This window comes from Tachypleus tridentatus, chromosome 6, assembly GCF_004210375.1.
Source record: "Tachypleus tridentatus isolate NWPU-2018 chromosome 6, ASM421037v1, whole genome shotgun sequence".
NCBI lineage: Eukaryota > Metazoa > Arthropoda > Merostomata > Xiphosura > Limulidae > Tachypleus > Tachypleus tridentatus.
The window spans coordinates 127,402,468-127,422,007 of NC_134830.1; the positions used below are offsets into that span (position 1 = coordinate 127,402,468).

The window sequence follows — 19,540 nt, forward strand, 5'->3', positions numbered from 1 at the left end:
ACCACATACAGGAATCCATCTAAAGAAGCTGTAACACAGTAAACTACTTGCTTTGATATCTTGATATCAACTTTAATAATAAAAATAAAATATAATCATTAGACACTTTCTGTATTGTACATCAACATGCAAAAGCATTTTTCTTTAAACTTTAAAATTAATGTTCTATGGATCTTAAATATATTATGTATAAATTACCATTTCTGGTCTAGAAATATATCTGTTCATTGTGAATATATATGAACACTAAAAATCTTGCACAGAAGGGTCAAATGGAATTTAAAATTGTTGGATATTGTTAACTTTCATGATAAATTATTGTCAGGCCACTGTTGGGAATTACAACACAGGATTATTTTATAAATTGTGGAGTATTTTATAAATTAATCAAAAATACTCAACAAGTCCTCCATACTACTCACAATTCTCAATACAGATATTAAATCTTTCTTTAATATTCAAATAACTCCTCTATTTTCAAAATGCTACATATGCACGGTTTTGAAAATTTCTAATGTAACTATAAAAACACAAACTTTATTCCACATAAATATGATTTATATACTTACAGAATCAGCATTTTCACTAATTTCAGACATGTCAAAGTTATCTACTGATAGAAGAACTCCTGCAAAGGGTCTGCTAGCCATCTGTTCCATCTCAACAAACAGTTGCTAGATATAAAATCATTTAATATGTTATGTACTTTTAACACTAAGGATGTAACTTTAAAAAATGTAATAATATGAAGAAGTAGCAGGTTTAACAAATGTAAAATTTACTGTCAGAGAAAACTTTATTTCTAGTTATACCACAATAAAAAGGATAACTTTCAATATGTAGTCAATACAATGAATTTCAAATTCCTAAAGTTCTCATATAATTCAGTAACAAGAAACAAATGGAAAAAAACACGTTAAAATAATTAAATGGTAGCATTGCAAAGGAAATGTGTTGAAAACGAATTTGAGAGAGCAAATAAGCACAATCACAGACAGTAGCAACAGTCAGGAATACACACATCTACACAAGCTGTGTCAATCATGAAGATTGAACAACAGCAGCACAGGGAGATAGCTGCTCTGATACATGTGGAGTGTAGGTAGTCACATGATATGTCTATATTCAAAAATAGTACAAAAAAGATGGGGTATATAGACAAGTGCACTGAGCACAAAATATTTTAACAGTGCTTAGATGACAGAAAAAAAAAATTAAGACAGCTTTGTGTGAGAAGAGGCAAGACCACATTGGAAACTCATTAAAACAATCTATAAAGAGTTGGCTTTATTTATATATAGTTGTTAAATACAGGCTGTAACTCTATTTTGGTTTACCATACTCATTTTGTTCCCCCATAATTTTTTCCAAGATAAATGATTTTATTTGGTGACTGATTTGATATAGGGCATTTGAATACTGAATATGGATTATATCTGTAAATTATCAGTACACAGTGTTAACAAATCCTTATCCTAATTATGATCTTTTGCAACTCAAGTTGGTGAAAAATTACAATTGATCAACTCAGTACAGCCCATATAGTAACAGTTGTTGTCAAGCAGTTTATTATTATAAATAACACCTGTATCATATCAGCCAACACCAAATATAGCAGATATAGTGTGGTTGATATATTATAAACTTTATTTTCACTTAAAAATGCTTATTCATAATTACAAAATAGATCTGTTTGCATTCTGCAATATTTTTAAAGTATGTTTATAATGTTGTACCTTCCAGGGCACCAACGTTTTTCACTCCAAAAAAAATTATCATACAGAAATAACACTCTTATATTTGCAAATAATCATGTGGGTAGATGGTTTTGAAGTAAGTTTAGGGTTAATGAGCAGAGAAGTTCTACCTTCTTGCTCTATAGAAAAAACTCATATTTGTGCACTAAAAACAATTGGTTGAAAGAAGCATGTTTACTTGATGTGTAGGCCCCTTAATTTATTTTATAATATAAAAATCTATTTTGTTCAGTACAACAAAAATCCTGCAGATACAACTACTGCTGTGAAACTTAGTATTTTTATCAATATGTTAATCAAGTGCTGCTTAAATTACTGGATGAATGCATAATGTTCTTTTATTTTAACACTGCCATTTATTTTTTATTTTTGACTATTTTAACAGTATTGGTCATTAAATACTTATTGTTGCAACATGTTCTATCACTGAGTAGGTTTTTTAGATTACTTAATAACTATATTGCCAAGTCCACATAACAATAATGGAGTTCATTTCTTCCAAGTTTCTATAATGCTTCTACAGCCTACATTCACATTGAAACAAATTTTAAGCTAAAGTTTAGATACCATTTCAGCAAAAATTCCATACCAATGACACTATGACTAACTTACAAAAATTAACTTACTTGTGGAACTGAATATACAAAATTACTAAGTAACTTTTCTTATACTAAATTGATCTATTATAGTAAATAATTCACTGAATTTCCTTTAACTTTACTAATACTTATAAACAATGTACCAGAAGCTCAAAATATCAAGCAAAGGTTTGTAACATCTTCATGATAAGAAGCTCTCTTGAGCAAACAATTAGATTATAATATTGAAAATGTAGTTCATAATAGTATGCTTAGTAAAAAAGTGATTACTTGGATAATGATGCAAGTATTAAATTTATATTTTAATCATCAACAAATGTGAAGTCTTTAATATTGATAAAATATCACATGTTAGGCTATGATTAACTGAAATTTAATGTTAAATAAATTATCTAAGATAAAATCTGAAACATTTCTAAGTATCAAATGTTTGGACTCAGAGTGGCAAAAAATACTGCATATTAGTTCTCTATTAATCTCCAAATTACTAACTTGGTTACACACCATTCACTACTGGTGTGATAGACATATCTTAATGGATTATTTCATTTTTAAATAAATCATAACACTATGTGGCATTACTTTGTTTTATGTAAAACATAGGAAACTCGAACAATAATTAGTAATATTAAATGCAATACTGATGATATTTTTGTTTAAATTTTTGTGTACGACTCACATTATGAGGGATCTCATAACCAACCATGCAATTGATAATCAGAATAATTTTAATGTACAAATAAATTACAAAAATATTGTCTAACTCTTTCTCATCTTTTTTAGAAGGGCAAATTATAGCGTTAAATTAAAAAAGATTCTATTAATATTTCCTCTTATATATCACCAGAAAATAAAATTGTAATTGAAAAGTTCAGATTTAGAATTTTGTTTTTGATATCTGTTACACATAAAGTAATAACAAAATTAAAATGCTAGGTCTAATTTATATTTTTAATTCCTCTCCTCACTTGTAATTTTTTGTAATATTTAAATGTTCCACCTGCATAGAAATCAGTTATACTTTTATTGAAGAAACCATAGTCACGAATAAGTTAAGTTTTTGTGAAATGTACAACTGTTTTGATTTTTTTAATTCAATTATGAATTATAGAGTTCCACCAAGTATGGACAGTTTCAAGTAATAACTATACTTTCAATGTTATGATTTATTTGTTTGCTATAGAACTCTGTTAATTACAATGATGATGCTAGATTTAAATAGTTCATTAAAACAAAGTTCATGACAAAAATTTTGTGAAATTTGAAGAAATCAATAGAACATTATAAATACAAGTAATCAGAGTGTGTTGATCAGTAGAGTTTGTAGGAAGTTATTCAGTTTACAGTTTGTAGTAAGGGTTTGTGCTTTTCAGTTACTTGGATGGTTAGTTTGGTGTTTTATGGCACAAAACAATTAGGCTATCTGTGCCAAACATCCAGTGAATAGTTCAAATTAAAGTAAAATTAGTAAAATTCATAAAAGGAAATTAAGGTAAAACAAAACAAAGTTTAAAACATAAATAGCATTAAATCAAATTTTTATATCTAGTCTACAACAGTAAGAGAAAAACTATAGTAATACAAGTTGTAAAGGACTTTCTGTAGCATAACTAATTACCATAACTTGCCAGGAAGACTAACAGGTAAGTTCAAAAAACCACCGTCAATCACCTGAAGTTTAGCTTTCCAGTCCTGTTTGAGTTATTTGATGTTATGGCCATTTTCAGAAAGTAAAGTAATAAAAGTTTAAAAAGATTTGTAGCAACATTTTAATTATAACTCACCAGGATGACAAACAGGTAGATCAAACAGCAGCGTTGGTTACCTTAAGTTGGCCTTTCCAGTCCTGGTTTTAAGTTATATGATGTTATGGCCATTTTCTAATTTCAAATTGAACTAGATGTACTTTGATTATTAAAAGTGAATCCCATTTAAAAAGGTGTAATGTATAAATTAAAAAATTTAAATAGCATTAAAAAGATGAATGGCTTATAAAAAACTAAAAACATTACCAAAGTGGACAATGTCACCATCACCAATAACACTGTCTAATGTTATGGACAAACCATGGGACAGTACACGCTTAAAATGGTGCCGTCATTGTGAATTGTAATGATGACAAGAATGTAAAATGTGGTTTATTGTGACCTGAGTGTTACACAAACTACACACTGGTGCATCAGTTCCAGATAAAACAAAACGATGAGTTAAAAACCTGTGACCAATGTGTAGTCTAGTTAGAACAACTTCCTCTTTCTGATCATTACACAAGCAAGATGGCCAAAGTCCAATATAGGGTTTTATTGGAAAAGCTTGTTTTCACGTTGCTCACTCCAAGTCGACTGCCAGGTTGCACGGAGCCAAGCCTTGAATACAGGACCATAGTCTGTGTATGGAACAGGCACAGCAGTGATAGTGCCAGAGCAGATAGATTTAGCTGCAATGTTTGTGAGGTCATTCTCGTGAATACCAACGTGGCCTGGTATCCAGAAAAACTGGATAGAAGTAGAAATTAGAGAGAAATGGGCCAGTTGGTTTTTAATATTGGTGAGAACAGGGTGTGAACTAACATGAAGCGATTCCAGGGCCAGTAGAGAAATAAGTGAGCCAGTATAAAGAGTGCAATTTGAGTACTGCTTAGCCTCTATGTGATCCAGGGCAAGAGAAATGGCATACAGTTCAGCGGTGAACACAGAAGCTGTAGAGGGGATTCTGTGCGCAACAACCAAACCACAACAAACCATGGTACAGCCCACACAGTCACCTGATTTCAAACCATCTGTATAAGTAGGAATGGAAGGATGGTTTGAAAGATGTTCAGCAAATAACAAACATTATTCCCAATCAGGAGTGTCTGCTTTCCTCAGATGACTTAAAGATAAGTCACATTTTGGGACTGTAATAAGCTCTAGTGAGATGAGCTGACAAGTCAATACAGCAATGTTATCCAAGGACAGACTCTATTCATACAACTGCACTTGGATAGGAAGGCCAAAAGGAGCAATGGCAGATCGTCTGTTCTGAAAAAGTATGGCCAACCAAGGAAGGAGAAGACAACCCCAGGTGGGATGCTTTGGTAAGGAACAAAGTTTCAAAGCATATAGTAAAGAGAGTTACAGAAGTGCTGAAAGCCCCACTGCAGAATCAAAGTATTTGATGAAGAACAGAGTCCAGCATCTTTAAGGCCAAAGTCCTGGCAGTGCCACAGACAATTGATCCATAGTACAGTTTTGATCGAATAAGAGCATGATATATCTTTAGCAGAGAACACTGATCCACTCTCCAAGTTGTGGAAGCGAACAATGTTCAGTGCTCTTGTGCATTTGACCAGTAGCTGCTTCAAGTGTGGCATAAAGGTCAGCTTACGGTCAAAGATAAGCCCCAAGAACTTTGTCTGAGGGACCACAGGCAGTACAATTTCACAGATATGGAGATCAGGATCAGGGTGAATACCCCGTTGGCAGCAAAAGTGCATGCAAAAGATTTTAGAGAGAGAGAAGTTAAAGCTGTTTGCCATGGTCCACTTCAGCAAATGATTGAGGGCAGTCTGTAGCTGCTGTTCAATATACCTCATGTTCGACAATTGACATGAGAAGTGAAAATCATCGACACAGAGCCCATTTACAACAGTAAGAGTGATGGCATTAATCTTTAAACTGAAAATTGTGACACTCAAAATGCAGCCCTGAGAAACTCCAAGTTCCTGTAGAAAAGAACGGGAAAGTGTCGAAACCACACAAACTTAGAATTGCCTGTCCATTAAAATATTTTTAATAAAAATGGGCAAATGGCTAAGTAACCCATATATATGGAGGTCTTGCAAAATGCCAAACCTCCATGTTGGATCATAAACCTTCTCAATGTCAAAGAATATTGACACAAAATGTCATTTGAAAAAGACTTCTCTTTGATGTTTCAAGTCGAATCAGGTGGTCCTTGGTGGAGTGCTGTTGTTGGAACCCACACTGGGTGGGCGAGAGGAGGTTGTTTGATTTGAGGAACCAAACAAGATGAGCATTAACCATCCTCTCTAAGGTCTTACAGAGACAGCTCGTCAAAGTAATTGGATGGTAGTTTGAAGGAATCTTGGGATTCTTTCCAGGTTTAGAGAAAGGTAGGACAATAACCTGGCACCAGGCATCAGGAAAAATATTCACCTGCCAGTTCCAGTTAAAAACAATCAAAAGAACAGTGAGAGAAGCAGAAGATAGATGGTGCAGCATTTCATCGTGTACATCATCAGTTCCAACCAATGTACTGCAAACCAATGAAGAGCCAGTTTGAGATCCATCCATGTAAAGGGATGATTACAGTCAAAGAGACAGTCAGCTCGAAAGGAAAGAGGTGATCGCTCTGCCTGAGTCTTAATGACTAAGAAGGTGGAGGAAAATGCAGAAGTGCTAGATACCCAGCATTGCCAATACTCTCGGTATCAGCTACTTCTTGGCAATCAGAGAGCAATATCGAGAGGGGAACAGAATTATATTGCCCACTGACCTTTCAAATCTTATCCCATTTGACTTTGGAACTGGTGGTAGAAGATATGCTGGTTGTGCACTCAATCTAAGAGTCCTTCTACCTTTGATGTCTTACCCACCGAGCACGAGCACGTCAAGGAACCATGACATGATGTGTTTGAGTGACAGAACCACTGACACTGAAAACATCTGAGAGGGTTTGGAATGGATGGCCATACTTTGCAATTAAGATAACCTGCCTTGATGATGGCAGGTTGACATGGTGATGTAAATGTCAGAATGAGGACACTGGTCAGCCTCATAATTCAATCTTTGTTAGTGGAGATATGCTTTGCTGCAGAAATTCCTTAGGTGGAGAAACCAGCAAGAATCTCTGACTCAGGAATGTTCTTCAAATCCTTCTCAACAATAAATCCTTATGATGAATTCAAAGTAGCATCAGGCATAACCTCAATAGGTATATCCCCAATTGCCTTTGAATGCAAGAGGAGTTCATTGTGTTGAGATGTGGATGTCTCCACCAATGTCACCAGGGCAAAGCTTCTTTACTGACTCTGGAGAGCCAGCAAGTCCCTCTAATCCCTTCTGAATGAAAAAGGGAGACATCTGTCCTAAAGGTTTGCCTGAAAGAGAATGTAGCATAAGAAAATGAGGTACAGGTGTTACAGATGTTCAAAATTACTGCTCAGAATCTTCAAGACGTGGTTGTTTATCTTTGGACTGTTTATCACTATTTTATTTAATTTTTTATTTGGAGGATCCATAATAAAAAAAAAGAAGGAATATTTCGGCACCCACTGACCCCTACCCACCAAGGAGCCCTAAAAGAGGATGCACTACAATGCCAAACAAGGACACTGCAGCAACACCAGGGTTTTGTGAGCACTATATCCAAACACCAGCATCAGATTCAATGTCCACAACACCTATTGAGAACATCCAACACTGGTACCTGGTTGAACCTAGCCCAAGTGGACCAGCTGATTGACCCTAGGGGGCCACCCCAAGGCCTCCCATTTACAGGAATTCAAGGCCAAAGTGGTGTGTTAGGGTTGGACCCCTCAACCACCAGGATTCTCATCTCCCCTTCACGAGTCACCATGAGCGGCAAACACATGAGAGGATGCTTAGATCCCAAAGAAGGTAAACTGGAAGAACAGAACCTTCCATGGGAGGTCCCTTCACCACGTAGAGGAATCCACATCAAGGGGTTTCAGTTACTTGGTGAGTTATACATTTACTTATCTACCAAAATTAATTAAGTTTGGCATACATCTCACAATTGATACTGAAGTATTGTATCTAAAGTGAGGCCTACATGTAGTTGCAGTGTTTACCTTGAAAAGTTTATTTACAAAATTACATCAAGTGAATAAAGCTGTAACATAGTTACTAAGGAAATTAATTAATTCATTACTGTCATATGAACTGAACTTTCTATTATTTTCACCAAACAACCTAAAAGAACCAACTGAAGAACAGAATACATTAAAGCAATATAAAATTTTATTTTATTCATTAGAAATAAACATTAGGAATTTTTCTTAGCACATTAAACCTCACCTGTCTTCTTCTGTACAAGTCATACTTTTGCTTGACCTTCCAGAGTACAGCAGCAATGACAAGAAGTGTAAGGAAACAGCTGAAAATATCAGATGAGAGCCGAACTTTACCTTTACAATAACACTGGTTCTTTTTATTATTCTTCTTGCTTACATTATTGCAAATGTCAGTACCTTAAATATCTCTTTACTATGAAAAAAATTAAACAGGAATAACTGAACTTATATATCAGGTTTACATAGTATAATAATTATTGCACAATAATGAAAAATTGGTAACACTTTAAATAGGTTATTTACTAAAACCTAAACTTGTCATTTTTAACAAATGTGACGTACTATGTTTGCAAGATGCATCAGTAAAAACTTTAGAATACTGGCAGATTAATAATTAAATATTGGACTTAATATATTCATCCCTTTTTGCTTTACTGCTGGAATATCACATGAATACATTAACTTGAATCAACCACTTATGATTACAAAAAGAATTTATTAAAATTGTATATGCACATCTCAGATTTTACAGTTATTTCATCAAATTATATGAAAGACTTATAAACTACGAGTTAGCAACTAAATACTTATTTTAAAACTGGTCAGAATACATTTGGCATAAAAAACAAAACTGGTTGTCTGGTCAGTTGATCTTATTATAGATTTATAAAATATTTTCATTCAGTTTGATTAGCTCCTCTATTTCAAAGAGGCCATGAGAGAAAACAAAAAAAGAATCTGTTATCTACACAACATCTCCTATGTCTAGTGTTAACAAGACCTCTTGCCAAGACTCACCAGTTAGTTAGGATACAACTGACTTAGCATAGTCTATATACTAGTATGGTATGAATCAGAATAAATAAGTGAATGCTAATTATTTTAAATTTTATTTAAATCATTTAAAAATCAGATTCATAGAGCACAAATTATTGTACTTATTTTTGTTTTTTTTAATACCTTCATTGTTGTTGCCATTGTACCAATATTTCAAAGTAATTTAAACAAATTACACCTTAAACAAGTATTTAGCACCACTATAAATTTTAGAAATTACATCTAGCTGATATCAACTAAAAAAGAAAATTAACCCAGAGCAAAAGGTGCATATGGAGAAGATGTGATTAGATATACTACTTCTGACAGCAAATTATTCATTTTTTATATGAGAGCTCATTAAAAAAAACTTTGAAATGTCTGGTTTGAGTGAAGTTTTATAAATTGGACTTTTAACTGTTTGCTTCTATACAAGAAATTTTATCCATATTATTGGTCACCAATATATCTTGTAGTCAGCAAGAAATTATTTTCTGAACTTATATTTTTTTCTCTTGGAACATCAGGTTATGTTCAATCCAAACATCATGAGATCTGAATAAAAAAGTACTATATTTACCCTAAGTTATTATTGAAAACTGTTCAACAAGAAAATAAAATATAATGCAATAAAACAAAAACATTACAATATATAATTCATTTCTCTTGGTAGATTAAATTACAGTCAATCTGATGACCAGAAGTACCAAAGGTAAGGTAAAAGACACATGCTATTTATCCTACGTTTTTATTGTTCCTTCAGATAACTATAAAAAAACTTGTGGAACTTGATATTCAACTTCATACTTGAGTAGTAGAAATATTTCCAAAGTAGACAAAATAATGGACCAGCACAAGTACCATCAGATATCATCATGGCATACCCAGTGGTTTCCGTATTATTGAGAAAGAATTCTACTATCATGAAGATAATGACCCCAAACACTCAGCCAACCTATGCAGAAATTACTTAGCTAAGAAAGTAGTTGATAGAGCATTCAAGTGATGCAATGGCTCCCACAGAGCCCCCATCACAACCCAACTGAATAAATATGGGATTTGATAAATTAAAAACCTAACAAATCAAAAGTTACTACAAAGAAACTTTATGGGAGTGTATTAAAGATACTTGGAGTAAAATACCAAAGAACACTTTAAATATGTTGCAATAATGCCTGAAAGACTGTCTGCAGTTATTAAAGCAAAAGGAGGACCCACAAAATATTAACTATTTGCTGAACTCAAGTACTTACACTGAGTTTCTGTTGTACTAAATGTGAAGATTAATAAAATGTTGATGTTTCACCTGTCATTTACCTTCCACTGTTTCTTTAAATAGTTTGAAATCTAATTTTTACATATTACTGGTATTTTCACAAAAATCTCTCCATAAATATATGGAGTTAAAATGTTGACTTTCCCAAGTACAAAATTATTTTCAGATGAAGATTAAATATACTATTATTCATCTCAAAATTCTAAAATTTCATTTGCATAATCTACAAAACCTAAATACATTTTAAACGTTTTTGTTCAGTAAAACTTTAGATTTTATCTGTTATTTTCTCTAACTCCATAAAAGGTTAGTTAATTTAACTAACCTCGTAATGACAAAAAAAATCTAAACTACCCTTTTTGTTTCTTTCTAGAATGACTTCAAATTTTAACATGAAACAGCATTTGTTTATCCTAAATAACTTCAAACTTGTAACAATATACATCTGTTTGTACTTAAATTTTGTTTTATTGACCTTTGAATCCTGTCTAATGTTCCTGCCATACAAGTTTTAAGTCACTTGGCAAACATGTAGCTCACATTACCTAAATGAACTACATAATACAGACTACGCATGAATGTATTGTGTGCAACATTTTTATTCTTTTTAATATTATTTATTTTACCTAATGTAACCTAAAAAATTATAATTTTTCACACTAGTTACATTTATACTAATAAATAAAGAATGTACAGGAAAAACAAGAAATAAAGTAATTACCTGGGCTGTTGTCTTTGTTTTTTCTTTTGGCTATCAACTGTTTATAAAACTTTATTTTTTAATACTAATGGTCCTACTGCACTAACAGTTTTTTCCTTAATTAAGTAATGTATCAAGTAACAAAAAAAAAATATACATAAAGCAGACACTCTTCCTTAACTATAACAGTTATTCTGGCTTTCTAACTATGAGACAACTGATGTTAAATGCAAATGAAGTTGGCAAGGGTTTAGTTTAGAAAGAGAGAAGTCTGAGGAATTCTCTCCCCAGCAGGGGTGGTCAGGAACGTTGTGGTTCCTTTTTGTCTCTGCTCATGAAAGATTATTTACTTTTACAGAGAGGTTTTCTTGTAATTTTATTTAACTTGTTTAAGGTGATGAAGTGGGATAGGGCGTTATGAAAATGACAGATAAAAAAGGAGGGTGAGACAAGGGCAGCACAACAGAAACAGACCTGGCTGGAGCCTGTAATCCAAAAAACTGATGAGACATCACTCAAACAGCACAATTAGGGGCCAGGCAAGAATACTGCCTTGGCTGGGATTTAAAGATCCAACGCCTGAGATTTGGATGTCGGGGGAAATGGGAGTGCCCTGAGAAAACCCACTTTCACAGGACAGGTGCCGAATGTTTTACCTGTCCTGTGCCTAGATCAGAAAAGAAATACATATAAACATAAACATATATTCAGCTTTTTTATCATTATGTATCTTGGTGAGTGTTTTGTAATACTGATGTTAAAAATTTCAGCTAAGCTAATTTATACGTTCCTTGTGGGAATAAAATTTGAACTAGAAGCAAGAAAGACAGTTCTCTGGGTAAAAAGCAATGTAATGTAATACATCATTTGACATATTAAAACTTTAGCTATCTGCTGGTTATAAATAATACAGTATTAAATGTGAAAAGGAACTATCAGCAATTTCTAAAAGAGAGAATGTGAGAGGTGGATGTAGCAAGAGGATTTTGATTTTCTGGGTTATGGCTTTGTGACCAAATAAGATTGATGGCTATAAAACATATACTTCACCTTAGTAATGAAAACATAATAATAATTAGTTTACATCAAATTTTGTACTTGCCAGAGAGGTGGTAAATAACTAACAGAAGAGGGGATATACCTAGACAACAAATGTCACAATTCTCATATTAGCAGAAACTTAGAATATTTTTAATATTGCCTTATTTAAGAACTTAAAACTAATATAATATTAAAATGTGGATATTTTAAAATTAGCTATGTTTTAATGCCAAGTTTATTCATATACCACAATAATAACATACTTTAATGAAATTTTGAATGTAACTAACTAAAACCTCTTGACACAAGCAAGAAAAAGATGATCATAGTGGAAGTGTTAACATAATCTTTAGAGGTACAAGAACATACCTAGAAAATGTGATGAAGAACTGGAGGAGATCAAGAGATTTGTGCTGGGAAAAGGATATTTCTATGATGATTGGAGTCTTGAAGTTGAAGACATACACAAAAAATGTTGTGTTTTTTGCACCAAAATAATGCTGTTTATGAGCAAAGTGAAGCTTGGTTTTATTACATTCATGAAATACTAACAGAGGCTGCTCAGGCAGCAAAGCTGTAAAAAATGATCTACAATTAGTAAATCATTCACCATAGTTATATTCATAAAAACACTGTATGTTAAACAAATTAAAACAGAATGTTAAACATAAGACACTCAGTAAGGTACATTTTGTCTTTCATGTAGCTAGGAAAAAAAAAAGATAAACTCTACAAAAAAAATATACATTCTTATTCCAACACACACACAAGATATATATCAGTAAAATGTACTTTGAAGTAAAAAACAATTTACCTAAAAATATTGTAATTAGATCTCAACTACCTATATCTACATACCAACTTTAACAGTTTTATGTTTATATGAAATATTACAATAATGTTAAAAAAACATAATCTACTTAGTAAAAATATTTAAGTACCTGAAGCAACAGAAACGTTAACAAGTGCAGGGCCTGAGCAGGTGATTGAAAATTCAACATCAATATCAGTTTCTTTAGGAACATTCAGTAAATTTATCCGATTATAGAACTTATCTTCACTCTTGGTCATGTCAAATGTGTACTTGAACCCAATATCAAGATTATCTGTAATGGTCAAAGATACATTTATAAGCATAACTATGGATATAATATAAACAAATCAGTTTAATCTTTCAAATCAAACAAAATTTCCAAGCCTTTTGCCCACACATTATAAAGATTCAATGCTCTGGTAAGTGTGAGCACGATGTACAATGGTATATTAAGTTGTCTGACTGAAATATCTTACACATGTTACACACCTGAGACAGAAAACCTTAGTAGTAAATCTACAACAATGCTACATATATAAACATTGAAAACACCTTTAGCACACTACAAGCACAACATCTAATTACTATTCTTATAATTAGAATAAAGTGAATTCAAGTTTCTTAAAATTATTGAAACAGCAAAAACAAAACTCACAGAAACAAGTTCCCCCATCCTCTGGATTCCCAAGATAATGCTTAATTTCATCACAACTAAAATAAAAAAAAATACAAACATCACACTGTCAAGAATCCTTACAAATTTTTTTTATAAATATAGTTGAACATTTCTTACCACACTTCAATTTATAGCTTTGATCACATATAATCACTGTTGAAAACTTGTATTACACAACAAAACTCTTAATTTCTCATTTACTGTAAAACAGTAAATGACTGGTATACATAAAGGTAGTTGTAGGTACCAAACTTAGTTTATGAGCAGTAAAAAGAAGTTAATTTTACCATTAAACAGTTTTTTTATGGTAAAAAAGTCTTATAGGCTGACTTTTAAGTTTCTCTTCCCTACTTGATTCAACAAAAGTTAATTTCATGTATCTTAATAGGGTTAAAGAACCTACACAAACCTGTAAAGCCAAAAAATGAATACCTGCTACAGTTATGACCAATTATTCCTTTTGTAGTACAGTAACAATTTCCCGTTCTGTGATGGCACATTTCCCCATGACCATTACAAAAACACTGTGTACAATTTCCTCCATTCACTGGATTTCCATAATAACCATCAATACAACGCTCACAGTGTTTTCCTGGAAAGAAAAAAGGAAACAGATTTTAACACAATGTAAACAGTATACCAAAGTATTCATAAGGCTTTTTCAAATGCAGTAAAAAACAACAAACTAAAATCTGTATAAAACTTATCTCCTCAGATTGTGTTAGATGAATTTTTGAATACAAAAAATAAATAATAAAGTCTGATTTAAGTCTTTAAATCAAAATCTTTTTACTTGTTCTGCTGTGGATCTGAAATTTGTTCCAAACAAGCAGTAATGCTTCACAGAACTTTCAGTCTTTTTAAAAAGATAGTTAACAACATGGTTCAGATTAGTTTTCAGTCAAAGAGATATAAATTATATAAGACACTGCCAACATTTAATAGACAGATCAGGATTTTCAACTGAAGTCGAGCAGCTTCTGCTCGGGTTTAAGGAGTTAACATCAATAACAAAGTAACATTTGAAATTCATTTTCAAAATCAATACACTACATTATCATACTTAATACAGTTTAGGTGTATTCTCTTAGGATTATATAAATTAAAATATTAAACTTGAATAAACAAATAATGAATAAAATTTATAAATACATATCTCCTCTGAGTCAATCACTTACAGAGTAGGCTGACTCTGATAACAATTCACATTAATATTTTAAATTGATTTTAGTTATCACTACAGCCAACAGGCTTACTACAGAATATCTACACCACAGTCCAATCAGTATTATGGATTTTTAAAAACTTTGAAAAATTTCAAAACATTCAGACATGTTGCATACAGTACCCATCATTAAACAAAGCTAAAATGTATGCTTCAATAAAACCCTTTTGATTTGTCTTTTAAATGAATATTGACATACTGCTATCTGAATTATAATTATTTTTGTTCAAAAAGGTTTTTCCATGAATTTCGCATTCATTCAAAAGTAAAAGAACCTTAATTTGCAAGAGAAAAAGGTTTTTACCCACATATATATAGATAAATACTTTTAATTAATTTCATAGTCTACAGAAACAAACACACCAACAGTAAATAATGTATGATATCTTCTGACGATGCTTTTTTTTTTATTGGTTTCAGAAATAACCCAAAACATGTCATAACAATTTGTTTTCATTAAACCTGATGATGAAAATCAATGTACAACTTTCTTACAACTGGAAGGAAAAGTTTTATTTACCTTCAGTCAGGTGTTGACATGGTTGTTTACATACAACAGTTCCATTAATACAAGTACTGTGACCATTACACTGGCATTCTGTGCAATATAAGAATATGACATCAAACCAAAAATTTCTCTTTAGATAATATATTCAGAAAATTTGATTTATTTGGTGGATACATTAAAAATGGATGTTTTTTTAAATCTGAAAAGTAAATTAATATTCAGATAAATTAGACAATTCAGAACAAGCAAAACTTGTTTAAAATCAACAACAGGAAGTTATATTTATTCATCAGTTAAAATTTCATGTTTATACTTTCCTGTTATCAAAGATAAAATATCAGTTTTTTGTGGAAATGACAACTTTTCCTCTTAAAAAGCCTAGAAATAAGTGCAATTTTGTAATTAAATGAATGGAATCAGTCTAGCTGAGTTCATGTCAAACATTCTAAAAATATACATTTTGAAAGAGTTTATTTAATAGTCTGTAACTAACATGTCTGAAACGTTTGTTGCTGAGAAAGAGCTGCAGCTTAAGCCCAATTTCTTAAACAATTACAGATCATACATGCTAGTTTCATTGATAAATATGAGTTAGAATGAAAATATTTGTACTATGATACAAGGCATTACCTTCATCATAAAATACACAAAATACAAAAATTAGACTATAAATGTTTTAAATCATTGCTCAAGATACTATCCATCCATCAGTGTTTAAAATGGAAAAATATAAGTATAAAATAAAGAAAAACAATTTCAGAATAAAACAGTCCTCAATTGATATATCTTTTTAAGATTTTACAGTCAATGCTGAAAGATATTCATAAAACATTGACAAAATATTCAGTGATGATGAGAAAACCCACTTGTAGAGAAAAATACATAAAAATGGCTGGTTTGGATTGAGAAAACCTTTATGTAGAGGAGAGAACAATGTTTCTTCTTCAGTCATTGTCAGGTTCACAAAGAAAGAAAGAGGTAACTGACTGATAGTTGACCACATGTTTGAAGGGGGTTGTGTAACTAAGTGTAGGAATGTAGAGGGTGTGCTTAGATGTTTGACTATATTTATTAATATAGCTATGAAGGTGTTTCTTTGTATTGGTTTATTTTGGGCTTGAGTTGTTGTATAAGTATGGCTTATATGAGGTATTCTGAAAAGATGCCAAGTGTAGAAGGGAAGAAGAGGAGTATGAAATGGAAGATACAAAAAAAATATACCTGTGACACTCTATCCAGGTGGGCAGAGTGGCCTAAAAGCACTTACAGGAGAAACACGGAACTATATGATATCAGCTAGGAGGAGGGAACAGTCTCTTTAAATTATCATCATCCTGCCAAGACTCCACAGGAAAAGGAATGTCCTGTCTGGGTTCTGGAAAAGCTACTTTCTGCATGATGGATTGACACTCCTTTCCGACTAAGGCCAAGACCTCCTCAGTTGAAAATGTGGAACCTTAAACCTGATACACAGCAGTTGTTGAAGAAGTATTTACTACTGTAATTGTAGTGAAATTCTGAGTTCATGATGAATTATGGGGAGTTTCTGAAGTTGAGAAAAAAGTTTCGTTTGGTTGTTTAACCCTTACTCAATGGTCTTGGAAAAATATTCATGAGGTAAGTATTTATACTATAATTTCTGATGTAGAATATGTACCTTCATGAAAAGTCATTTTCATGTTATGATTAAAAACTAATCTTCATCCCCCAAATCTCTAATATTATTTGTGTAATCTCCAAAACCTCTTAAATACATTCCAAACATTTGTTTTTAATAAAGCTTCAAATTTTGACTGTTATTTCCTCTTCCTTAACTATATGGAGTCTGTCAGTTTGACTGACCTCGTAACCACCATAAAATATTAGGAAGTAAAATTATATTATGCTTTTTTCTTGAATGACTAGAACTTAAAACCTCTAAGTAATGATTTGCTCCTGCATTTTTCTCTTTAAATGTTGACTATTCAACATGTAAAGTAATTTTTATTTTAAGATTATAAATACTTTTATGCATCAGAAAATTGTAAAATCCACTTGTAAAATTTTTATAACCTTCTAATAATCTACAGATAATTATTGATTTTTTTTTGAAAAACACTTTATACTTTGTTATTTTCACTATTGAATCTCTAAATGAGTTTGTTCAGTTTGACTGACCTCATAACTACCATAAAAGCTTAGGAAATACAGTTACGACAAAAAGTGTATGTACCCCTGTGTCGTGTAGTTTTTTTCTCATAACTTAAGAAGTATCATGATTAGGATAAAGAAAGTGTGGTATATTATAAATATTATACTAACACACATCTACATAAAGTTTTATGTAAATTGTACAACAAATTAACTGTTTATAAACAAATAACTAAAAATAGGAGGAGCAGAAAGTGTTCGTACAGTTCAGAACATGTGAAAAAACCGATATTCCAGTAAAACGTTTGTTTAGTTTGGCAAATAAACTACATTATACCATTCCAGAACAAGACACTGGGTTCATAATTATTGAAATTTAGCCAGCAAAAAAGGTACTTCTGGCAATTTCACGCCACCTCCGTCATTATCTGCTTGGTCATCATGGCAAACAGGAAACAACTGTCCAGTGATTTAAAAAAAACGAATTATTGTAAAATACAAGTCTCGTCTCTCTTTCCAGTATTGCTACACAACTTAATGTGCCGAAATCTACTGTTCAAAACATAATTGCCAAGTTTAAACTTACAGGATCAACTGCTAACCTCCCTCGTTCGGTACGCCCCACCAAAATTCCAGAGAGAACCATGAGGAAAGTTCTCAGAGAAGTTAGTAGGAACCCTCGTTTAACACGTAATGACATATAGAAACTGGTAAAAAAAACTGGGATTGAAGTAAGCACCTCTACAATTACGAACATGTTATGCTTTCTGGGTTCAAAGCATGCCGTCCTCATAGAACTCCACATTTAAAGCCTGTTCATTTAGAAACACGATTGAGGTATGTAAGAAAACATGTAGATAAACCCTTTACCTGTTGGAAGAGTATTCTTTGGTCCGATAAGACTAAAATCGAGCTTTTTGACCACAATGATGTTCACTAATTTTCTGTAAGAAGGGGGAACAAAATTTTCCAAAGAACATCATCTCTACAGTTAAACATGGAGGTTGCTCGATCATGCTATGGGGTTCCTTCAGCTTTTCTGGTGTAGGCAGCCTTCACTGCATCAATGGAATCATGAAAAAAGAAGAGTACATTGATGTATTAGGCACTTATATCAAGAATGATGCTCAGAACTTGTGGCTTTGGGGTCGTTGGATCTTCCAGCATGACAATGACCCTAAGCACACATCAATATATGTGCAATCCTGATTGCACAGGAACCATATAAGCATTCTGGATTGGCCATCACAGTCACCCAATCTCAACCCAATTGAAAATGTTTGGCATGAATTGAAGACCAGGGTTCATCAGCATCATCCAAAAAACTTGCAAGAGTTGGAGCCCTTCTGTAAAGAAGAATGGAAGAAAATACCAGTCGAGTACTGTTAAACAATCATGGAGGGCTACGAGGAAAGATTGCACCGAGTAATTCACCTGAAAGGCTGCACAACTGACCATTATAGTAGACGCACGAACACTTTTTGCCCCTCCTATGTTTGGTTATTTATTTATAAACAGTTTATTTGTCGTTCAATTTACATAAATATTTATGTAGATGTGTGTTTGTATAATATTTATAATATACCCTACTTTCATTATCCTAATCGTGATACTTTTTAAATTATGAGGAAAAATCTACACACGACAGACGTACGAACACTTTCTGTCGTAACTGTATATACATAAATTATGTCTTTTGTTCTAGAACGACTACAAACAATAACACAAAGCTAAATAGCTTAAATCTCATAACATTATACAGTTATACATATTTATTATTTTTATTACATTGACTTTCTAGTTGTGCCTAGCTAACATTACAGAAGTTGCATTGATGTGGTATGTGTACACTCAATGTTACTGTATCCAATAATATAAAATTTACCTTTAGTCTTTACAAAATGACCTGTCTTGGCTGTGTTTTAGTGGATTAGTATTTTATAAAATGTGATCATGTTTCA

General features: G+C 32.2%; 1 protein-coding gene across 1 annotated transcript in view; it reads right to left on the bottom strand.

Moving 5' to 3' along the window:
- The window catches only part of LOC143253616 (attractin-like protein 1), a 107,700-nt gene that overhangs the window by 9,762 nt on the left and 78,398 nt on the right, over positions 1–19,540 (bottom strand). The window contains 7 exon segments of the mRNA XM_076507743.1: positions 570–674; positions 8,398–8,476; positions 12,596–12,800; positions 13,168–13,332; positions 13,696–13,751; positions 14,149–14,308; positions 15,462–15,539. Coding sequence (XP_076363858.1) covers positions 570–674; positions 8,398–8,476; positions 12,596–12,800; positions 13,168–13,332; positions 13,696–13,751; positions 14,149–14,308; positions 15,462–15,539 — 848 coding nt within the window.